We start from the raw sequence: 10,659 nt of genomic DNA on the forward strand, positions 1-10,659 counted from the left end.
CTTCAGGGTTATCGTGATTTACCGAATTGCGTTTTTCACGAGTTGTTCTGAACGAATTGTATTTAACAAATATTTACAAATAAATGTTTTCCTTCTCCTTACTCACCGTTTCCGCGAGACACCTCCCCTCTTCTCCAGAGTGTTGCACGTAGCCGTTCTTATTATGTGACGAAATTCACAAAAAAGTGCCTCCCGCGCGGCTCCCGCCCGAAAATTGGTCACCAATGGACGTATTTTTTGCGACTGTCGGTCCATCCCAGCTCTGTAAGTACATATAGCTTCGTTTAAGATAACTGAACAAGTAGACATGGGTTATAACCTTTGTGAAAAGATTTCAGAAGAGAACTTTAATATCCTTCCACTAAAATATTGTATTGAATTTGTGTACGCGGAATTTGTATCAAATTTCTTTGTCGAAAGTTCCTGAGACGCGAGACTCAGCTTTCTTATCAGCCGACTTGAGTAAGGCTTGGATTAACCAATTGAATATATGAATGTCCTCTCGTGGACGTATAACATAATGAATCTAGATTTATCTAATGAATTTTACAGCAAATTGTTATTTTGGTCCAATAATCTATTATAGAAAAGAATCCGTGCTACCTTAATGATCATTTACTTGGATATAGACTCTATTGTGGATCAAAAAAAGGTCGAAAGCACTTGAATGATTCCAGAGGAGTAAAATCTGTGAAAATTTATAGCGGAAAGTTTCTCTGCAGCATAACAAGCTTACCAACTGTCAGTAAACGCGGGATCTTATGTATCTTTGTTTTTGATACGTCAGTTTTTTTTCTTTTTCATTTCCTTGCCAATTCGCTAACCTCGTCTCAGCTGTGCGTGTTTTTTCAAACCAGTCGGTCTGACGTGCCAACGCTATATACGACAATGACGATATAACATGTACAGTCCGCAAAGAGATAGGGCAAGACACTAAAGCAGCAGCTCACCGATGCTGTTGCGCAGTACGCGAGTAGTCGTCGTTTCAACACAGGAGGGTCGCGTTCGTTCTCGTTCGCCTGCGCTTATTTTTTACTTATCTTCCTCATTGTTTTCCTTTTTCACCAACGGTCATACACATTGTCAATCGTGAAGCTCTTCTTCTGGGAATCTGGGCTTGCCCGGTGGGCACTAGCTGCCCACGAGCCCGGAGACATGTCGATTAGGACAGCGGCTCGACGTATCGTGCAAAATGGTCGGGTTCTTTTACGCTCGTTACGGAATCCCGAAAATTACTATTCGAGCTGCTACTCAAGAGGACATCTCAACAAGATACACGTTGTGGAAGTAGGTGAGTTGTCGTCGGCAGTCATTTTTTCATTGATTTTAGCGTGGGTTGAATTTTTTTCTAGAAATCATGTTACCACGTCTCTTAATTTCGAATTACTCTGAAAAAAAATCCAACACCAACAAAAATGAGTATTCATAAAATACACAAACATCTGTAAGATATATTTGCCACACGAGATTACTTTTAGTCCAGAAATTTATATCTGGCTCATTACTGAGTAGAATTAGCTGAGTAGAATGAACATTTGTGTTGCGCTGCTAAATTTTTATTTATTCTTGTTTCAAAAGGAGAAAACTATTTTCATTTACAACTCTGACGTTAAATTTGATTATTGCGCTCTCATACTAACGAAGGTATAGGTCTGCGATGAAGAGCATAATTCAGTTATTACTATTTTTTTTATATCTCAAGGTTGATTTGAATATGAATCCTGCCGATAACTCACTGCAAAACGAATGTTCATGGAATCCCAATTTTTTTATGAACCAAGATCATATTTTTCTCAATTCCACATACATTGAGATAATAGAAACATCACAGCTTGGTTTTATTGTTAATCATCTTTTTTACACAAGTTGAAAAAATTATAATATTCTGATTCCAAAGTTAGGCAAAGCTACAGAGTTAGGCATAGCAAATATCTAGATGGTTAATATGGTATTCACAGATTTTTCGTATACCATATATCATGAAAAATATCACATAATCAATTATTCTTTAAATCAGATGTGTCCATTGTACAGTCATGAATAAAATTTCACAGGCCTGCGTTTACGATTATTTAAAAACGTTCCCCAGGTGAAAAATGAATCGTCACAAATTATACAAGCAGAATTCGAGTTAGACAGCAATTTCAAGACCTTCATTAATTTTTATTCATAAACAATACCAACAATTTTTCGAGGCTTACGCAAATGACTTCCGGGCAGAAGTCTGTAAATGAACAATTATTTTTAATTTCCTTAGCGAACCTTTAATAATTTTTTCACGCTTGCTAGACAGATTTTCTGCAGATATTTTTTGGCTACCTTTTTTTAAATCTCTACGCAAAAGTTAGGGGAATAATGTCAGAAGGGAGGTGTGCGGTTGAAGTGTTTGCTGAAAGAAATTCCCAAAGAATCTGATTATTAAAAAAAGTTTAATTATCAAGCTTGAAGTCAAGAATTTCGTAATCTTCATAAGAACTTGATCAAATGCAGATGACAAAAATTGTGTGTATCCCTTGACCAATTTTCTGAACTGAGTTGATAATATATCGAAGAACTCATTTTATAGAGAAAAATTTGAAATTGTTATTACTTAGAAATTTGGTAGCAAATCTGCTTACATGGATAATCTTCAAATTTTACCATAGAAGGTCACACAGAAAACTTGCAAGAAAATTCCTTTTGTGAAATTAGAATAGAATTAAAGTTTTTCTCCAAGATCTAAAGTACAAAAAGTTGGTCAATTTTTTGAGAAGTTGAATTGGAAATATTTGAGCTAAATTTGGAACCAGAAAAATAACTAACTAATTATGTGATTTGAAATACAATAATTGACATACTTTATCCAGTCAATATCAATATCAATAAAATAATGTTTTGATTTGCGAATAATTTGCATTAGAAAATACGAATTAAAAGGAAAGAAAGTATAAGCCGAATTAAATTTGTTTTCTGTTTTGATTACACAGGAAAGTCCCAGGGCCTTGTGCCTAAAATCGTCAGTGATGTCGGTGCCACTGGCAGGCACCTTGGGTTCCTGGGATCTCAGGCTCGCAAACTCTTTGTTGACAATGTATTGAAGAGAGTGACCAACAGCTTGGCGGCAGACTTACGTCGGAAAGCAGCGAGTCGTTTGTTGTTTGGAGATTCGGCACCTTTTTTCGCTCTCGTTGGTGTGTCATTGGCGTCAGGCACGGGGATATTGACCAAGGATGATGAACTAGAAGGAGTTTGCTGGGAAATCAGAGTATGAATTTTATGTCCAAGTATAATGAAAATAACAACCAGTCGGTGTCCGTGGTTTTTATTTCCTATTTCATTATCTTCGTCAATCGTTAAACGTGCAGGATGCTGTTTCAAAAATACATTGGAACAAGCCACAGAACGATGGAAACTACGAAACGACACTGATCAACGACGAGGCTGCAAGTCTCAAGGATTTCGTCATCGGGCCACCAATAGCCAAAGGATGTTCCGCCGTTGTTTATGCTGCTCGGATGAAAGATTCTTCAGATTCAATAGACAAAGACGTCGTTAAAATAGAAAGCAACACTCAAGACACTTCGAGTTTTCCATTGGCTATAAAAATGATGTTCAATTACGACGCAGAATCTAACGCTTCGTCGATTCTTCGAGCAATGTATCGCGAGACCGTACCAGCTAGAAAATATAATCGCAACGAAGAACTCGCTGACTGGGAGCTGCGAATGGCTGAAAACATGCGACCTCTGCCACCGCATCCCAACATTGTCGCCATGTATTACGTTTTCGCTGATCGGGTACCTTTTCTACCAGGCTCAACGAGGATGTATCCTGATGCTCTTCCAGCTCGACTCAATCCCCAAGGATCAGGACGAAATATGAGTCTTTTCCTTCTTATGAAAAGGTAATTGGGGCAACGCTTCACACAACATATGACAGACATGAAAACGAGATGGGGAAGCAGGTGTACGCACATAATGTTTTTCACTGTTTAAAATTGCACAGGGAATCTGTAGAACGGTGAAAATCTAAATTACGCCGAATAATTAGAGGCACTACAAATAAAAATAGCAGAAAGAATATGGCTCAGTCCATCTTGAGTAGTCGAATAGATTATTGTTCCTTGCATATTGCAGTCGTTTTTTCCGATGAAATAAACAAACCGATTTCACTGATCATCGAATATGGGTAGATTGTGCTAATTTTTTGGAACTCGAATGTTCCGTAGGAAACGAAAAGTGTTGATAGATTCATTCATGACTGTCTAAAATGTTTCATTTACAAAATTCTTCCTGGATAGTAATTTGAAAAGAAAACGGCGCATAAAACTCTTAGATTCGGTAAATTTTCAGTATCTCATAATCATAATAAAATGAGAACAATCATCCAAACATTTTTCCCAGGTGTATTCGAACTGCTTGAAACGCTTTAATACCCCTGCACAATGAACAGTTTCTTTTGTTTCGAAAACAAAGCTCGTTCTGTGAGAACAAAAACGATATGACGAAAGTCAATGTTATTACTGCAATAACAATGTGAAAGAGACAACTGAGGCGCTTCTCGAAAGATTGGTAAACAAGTTGAATCGTTTTCCAGGTACGATGTCACCTTGAAGCAGTACATGATCGATCGCAATGTTAATATTCGAGAGTCGATTCTTTTACTCGCACAATTATTAGAGGGAATAGCACACATGAATCTTCACGGTATCGCACATAGGTGAGTGTTATTTGTATATGACTTTTTTTGTTTTCATATCACTGTCGCGATTGTATTTCATATCAATAAAGAAAATTGATATGCTGATGTAATTTCAACACGATATCAAAGTTCGCAGAATTACAGACGACAAATAATCTTTTTTCCAATACCGCCATTATTGATTGCGAAAACCGAATTTTTTATTGACGCATTCGAGGTGTTTTATTCAAAATTCAGAATTTTTTGCGCAATTTTTGTCTAAAATGTCAAAGGATTATTCCATTTTCAAATGATTTTTTTCACTTGGAGGCAATTCTGTAATTACGATTTTTATTTTGAAAAATCTACTCGTTTATGCAAACAATTGATAAAAAAAAACTTCAAATAAATTCCTCGATACGAAGCAAAAAATAATGCACGCCCTAATTTAGGTTCTTCAATGTAACTCTTTGTAATAATTTTTTTCTTTCAGGGACTTAAAAAGCGATAATATTCTACTCGATATTTCGGAAGTATCGGACAATTGTCCGTCTCTCGTGATAACAGATTTCGGTTGTTGCCTCGCCGACAAAGTTCACGGTCTATATCTACCGTACAACAGCCATGATCTTGACAAAGGTGGAAACGCAGCTCTCATGGCTCCGGAAATCGTGAATGCAGAGCCTGGACCTTTCACTAGTATCAATTACACGAAAGCCGATCTCTGGACCGTTGGAACAATCGCTTACGAAATATTCGGCATGAAAAATCCGTTTTACGTTGTCAACAACGAAGGATCGTCGTTGAAAAATCACAGCTACACGGAAGACGCTTTACCTTCGTTGCCCGACGACGTACCTCCTGTGATAGTCACGCTTGTTAAAAATATATTGAGCCAAAACCTTCATAAGGTAATTATCCGAATTTCCGCTGTTATGAATTTTTTTAATTTCCTATCTTGAGAAAAATGTGTTTCTCCCAATAGCGGCTCTCGCCGGAAATGGCTGCAACGATAATGCAACTCTATCTTTGGGCACCAAGCTCCTGGCTGCGTAACAAAACTCAAATTCCTTCCAGTAATGAAGTAAGTTAAAAAATTCAAATATGTAGAATTTTGGTTTTTGTTTTTTGTACCATTGATTCTGAGAAAATCTGCGTTTCGAAAGCCTGCTTTGTGTTTGTTTGAACTACACTAGGATCGTTCTCTCTTATCGCACAGTGAAGAAGCTCTTGAACTAACTTAAAAATGCTTTATGTTCTAGATTCTCCAATGGTTGCTTTCTTTGACAACGAAAGTTCTATGTGAAGGTCGAAATGTTTACTCGATGCAAGAGCCGGAAGCGTTGTACTACAGCGGAAACACGGACGATCGTCGAGCGAGTGGATCTCACCAGAATTTCCACAGATCGTTATCGACGCGTTCCTGCGGTCGACGAACGATGCCGGAATATCAACTGATTGCGAGCTTCCTTGGTCGGGTGTCCCTTGGAAACGTGAGGGAGTGTTTCAAATGGTTGCAGAAAAATGCATGAAGTGTTATTCAATTCGATATTAATGAGTCAGGAATGCTCCATTAGAATTTCTTCGCAATCATATGGTAGTATGTGTGTTTATAGTCGCGGAAATTCAGACGCGTCCGAAGACCATTCGACGTGAGTTGCAAAAGATAAGGATGAGAAACAACATCGCGATATAATCGCGAGTTTCAGAAAGTATTGTTCGAACGAGAAAAGCGAAGAAAGAAGACAATTGTTATAAACTATATTTTTTATACTCTCGAAAAAGCGCTGAAATAATTTCATCAACGTATTGCTCGCAACTTTACGATCTTGCGCTACGTCATGTTATGTCAAATTATTTCGTTTTTTTTTTTTTGTTTTTTTTTTATTATCACGCTAATCGAGTGCCTTCAATGTTAAAGTTTTACGAACGTGTATTATATTTTTTGAAAAGTCCGTCGATCTTGTTCAACGTTGTTCTCGGTAATTCAGCGGTTTTTCCGATCATTAATTCAAATCGTGAAACAAATCAATCGAAATATTACGTTAATCCATTATTTTCCCTTCACTCACTTTTCGATGCACGAAAAAATTGTATCGCTATTATGGTGATGGTCTGATAACATAAAACGAACGAAAGTAAGTGAGCACAACGATTGTGCTCTCGGATCGAAAATTCGATATTGGTTAAGATCGCATCGTTGAAGATCAGCGAAAATTTTGTCCGTTGTCTCACAACTTGGTTTCGAAAAACAAAAGGAAAATTGTTAAACTTTTAAGCCAAAGAAATCAACAGAAAACTATTAGAGAATACGAAATATGAAAATTGGGAATGGAATTTGTGTTTGCTAATCCCAAATGGAGCAAAAGTGTTGTATGATTTTAAAATGATAGTCATTCTCGTAATTCGTTATTTGAAAATATCAGTGAAATCGTGATTGGAGAAATTGTAATTCAAAATTGTCGCGAGTGTATAAATATCGAAATAAAGCTTGTACATAGAGAATTTTCGGTAGTCATTCTACGAGCTCAATTTTTTCTTGTCCTCTTTGACTTTGAAGTCTCTTGGATGTGCGGGGATTCCACATGTTTGCATTTTCTTCTTCGTGTCTTCGAGGTCCAGCTTCTTCGTCGACGTCAAATCTTTTAGAAAGGCGTGAAACTCTTCGTATGATATCGCTCGTTTGCGAAATTTGAAAAACATCAATCCCGTGTCCGTGGTTGTTACACGAGTCATGTCGAGAATTCTGGCCGAAGTTAACCATATGTTGAGCTGAGAAAGCGGTAACAGTTTTACTTTCTTGGCATCCGAAATAGGATCCATTCGACAGTACGCTGCGAAACCCACGAATATTTTTTAGCAACGAGTCGTTAGCACCAAATTTTTTTCATTTTTTTCAATGCAATCATTTTTCTTGGCTGATCTTGACCAGTGCATTGATGGAGAGGAGAACATTAAAGGTTAATGGTCAGTGAAAAATTCATTGCTACATTTCATTCCAATTCCAAAAATCTGTAAGGAATTAAAAAAGCGAGCTCGAATCCATATAAATTAATGTAAATCGAAAAAAAACCTTCGAACATGATATTCATAGGGACCACTTCCGGTTCGGCTTTTTTCACAGGGACACCAAAATCCTGCATTTCGATGCGAGCAATTCCTATCATTTTGAAACTTGACATTAATGAAAAAAAACAAGAGAAATGAGTTCAAAAGACGGTGCAGTTGATCCGTCCCCAAAAAGGCATGGAAGAGAACGTGTCAATTGGAGATGAAAACTCACCTTTTAAAGTCACCGTTGACAAGTATTGTAACTATATTATCGAGATAAAAAAGTTGATCGATCAACCTCGAGTCGGCATCGAAGATGATGACTCGAATATTGTGCCAGCTGAGTCACCGGGAAAAATAAATTCGATGACAAATATCAACTTTCTGGACTTTGTTAATGAGATATCTGAGGCAACGAGAACACTTTCATTGAATGGCAAAGACGTTTTTCTTCGATACGGGTTCGTGATTATTATCAGATAAACAAAAAAGAAACGTCAGTAAATTCGGGGATACAATGAAACTGAATAAATTTCAGAAAACGTCTGGAAGACCAGGATATTCAAAACTTACTAATTTTTCTGCGAGAAAATCCAGCAATTGTTGACCTTGATTTATCTTTCAATGATATTCACTGTGATGGTTTCATCGATATAATCAACTACCTCACGGTAATGATAAAAAATTTGTGAGATTTTCAAAAACTTATTCACACAGGATTGAATGATTTGTTAGGCTCACGAACAAATCGTAAGACTCAATCTACAAAACAACGAAATAAGAACCAAGGGGGTAGCACACTTATGTGAATCTGGGGACAACTTGAAACTGGAAGTTCTGTGGTTGAATGGGAACAAATTTGGTGTGGAGGTGAAATACTGAATAATCATGAAAATATCGATAATTTATCAACATGGAACTGGAAGTGTTCCAATAATAATTCTTCGAGGAATTTAGAGTTCGAAACAATTGGCATTAATGCTTTCGAAAAATCGATGGCTTCGTGAACTGAATGTGGCTGAGGTCGATCAAACTGCTTCGAGTCTGGTTTACTTTACTACAATTCTGAGACACGATCAGGATCTGCACAACGCAACTCTTAAGACTTTGAACATCAGTAGCCCCCATCCAGGATGCATGTACTATTTCGATAGTGCTCATTTTGCCACTCTCATTGGCTCCATGCTCAAAGTAATCAATTATTAATCAAATAAATCTCAGAAAAAAATACGACTCTGAAAACTGCGTTTCACCTTTGTCTTATTCCAATTTGATTTTCATTATTCTTCATCGTCTATCTTCATTTTTTCATCTTTATGGATACACCAAGAGCGAGGTTTTATTTGAACATTCATTTTCTTTTGGTTCAGACCAACAAATGTCTGCAAAATTTGCATATCCAAAAGTTCGGATTTACCTGCCACGATATCGAGCTGATGTTTGTAGATGGAAAATTGAACAGAACTCTTTTACTCCTGGATTTGAGTGGCAACAATATCGGTGATTTTGGGGTCGAATTTATCGCCGAATGGTTGGCGAAAAAGCCAGCAATTTCTAGGCTGGTATTAGCTCATAATATTATAACGAGTGCAGGAGCGAGGTGAGCAAAAATAATTGAATTTTCTTGAACACAAATAAGAATTATTTTAAAAAGACCAACGGTATAAAATAGCGATAGGAAAGGGTCGTAAAAGTACGAAAAAAAGATCAACTGGTTAAGGAAACGAGTGAAGAAATATTAGTTTTTCATTAATTGAAAAATTATTTCTTCAGAGCTTTGAGCCAGGGATTACCATTTTCGAAAATCAAGCATCTTGATATCTCGTACAACCGCATAGACGACTTCGGAATCAGTGATATTCTCAATACCCTGAAGAAGAGTCCTTGCATTAGGAGCTTAAAGTTATTTGGAAATTGCGTCGGTTACGAATCTTCAAAGGTAAGAGATTTTATAAACTACAGATGAGAGAGAGAATTTTATCGCTAAATGGTTACGTGACAAAAGGTCCCAGGACAAAATATCCCGGTCAAAATATCCTGGGACGCAATATCCCCGGGACGAAATATCCCGAGACACAATATCCGGAAGTCAAAATATCCCCGGGACGAAATATCTCGAGACACAATATCTGGGAGTCAAAATATCCCCGGAACTAAATATCTTGAGACACAATACCCTCCATAATTTGCGGGCACGCAGGGAAGTAGAACACACACACATACAGACAAACACACACACACGCGCGCGCGCGCGCACGCACGGAGAGTTCAAGGAGAGTTGAAGTTCCAACATAGTTTCGTTAATAATAATAAAAATTTTCTTGATTAACAGAGATAAAAATATCCAAGACATTCGGTCTTACAAGTGTAGGATATTTCCAAATCGAGGATATTACGTCATTAGGATATTTTGACTCCTGGATGTTTTGTCCCAGTATATTTTATACCAAGATATTTTGACCTGAGGATTATTTGTCTCATGATATTTTATAATACCAGGATATTTTGACCAGAGGATATTTTGATCCGAGGATATTTTGTCCGAGAATATTTTTCCTTAGGATATTTTAGCACGGGATATTTTGTCTCAGGGTCTTTTGACCTGTCACCTCGCTAAATATTGAAAAAACGAATGAAAATTTTGGAAATTTTCAAGACAACGGTTTTTTGGCTATTGGCCCCGTAGATATAGCAATTGACAACTTGATTCAAACTATTCTGTCAACTCGCCGTCGAAGTTTTTTTTCCGAACCCTGTTAGCGAATGTTTCCAGATTTTATTTTGATAAAAATCAATGTTTTTTGCTCTCATTTCAGATTATCAATCGAATGTTACTATCCGGAGTTCTAGTTCAAAATCATTTGGATGTGAGACCATACAGAGTTAATCACGAATGGCAATGTGCTCTTTACCAAGAAGAACATTTTTAATTCAAATAAATGAACGATG

At 37.1% G+C, this 10,659-nt stretch overlaps 3 protein-coding genes across 3 annotated transcripts in view; 2 read left to right on the plus strand and 1 right to left on the minus strand.

Moving 5' to 3' along the window:
- Hibch (3-hydroxyisobutyryl-CoA hydrolase) overlaps positions 1-240 on the minus strand; it is a 29,464-nt gene extending 29,224 nt beyond the window's left edge. Inside the window, exon 1 of the mRNA XM_043434250.1 lies at positions 107-240. The gene's annotated coding sequence lies outside the window, so the exon portion shown is untranslated. The remainder of the gene's footprint in view (positions 1-106) is intronic.
- Positions 150-7,164, plus strand: Pink1 (PTEN-induced putative kinase 1). Its single transcript, XM_043434243.1, has 8 exons — positions 150-264; positions 1,096-1,291; positions 2,967-3,244; positions 3,345-3,883; positions 4,576-4,698; positions 5,153-5,570; positions 5,645-5,743; positions 5,922-7,164. Exons 2-8 carry the CDS (start codon positions 1,156-1,158, stop codon positions 6,189-6,191), a joined length of 1,863 nt encoding a protein of 620 aa, XP_043290178.1. The 5' UTR covers positions 150-264; positions 1,096-1,155; the 3' UTR covers positions 6,192-7,164.
- A 741-nt stretch (positions 7,165-7,905) lies between these two features.
- On the plus strand, positions 7,906-10,640 carry LOC122418925 (leucine-rich repeat-containing protein 74A-like). Its single transcript, XM_043433079.1, has 7 exons — positions 7,906-8,171; positions 8,249-8,381; positions 8,446-8,580; positions 8,668-8,901; positions 9,081-9,310; positions 9,484-9,649; positions 10,527-10,640. Exons 1-7 carry the CDS (start codon positions 7,906-7,908, stop codon positions 10,638-10,640), a joined length of 1,278 nt encoding a protein of 425 aa, XP_043289014.1.
- Positions 10,641-10,659: the final 19 nt, after the last annotated feature.

Source organism: Venturia canescens, chromosome 1 (assembly GCF_019457755.1).
Source record: "Venturia canescens isolate UGA chromosome 1, ASM1945775v1, whole genome shotgun sequence".
In the NCBI taxonomy this organism is placed as follows: domain Eukaryota; kingdom Metazoa; phylum Arthropoda; class Insecta; order Hymenoptera; family Ichneumonidae; genus Venturia; species Venturia canescens.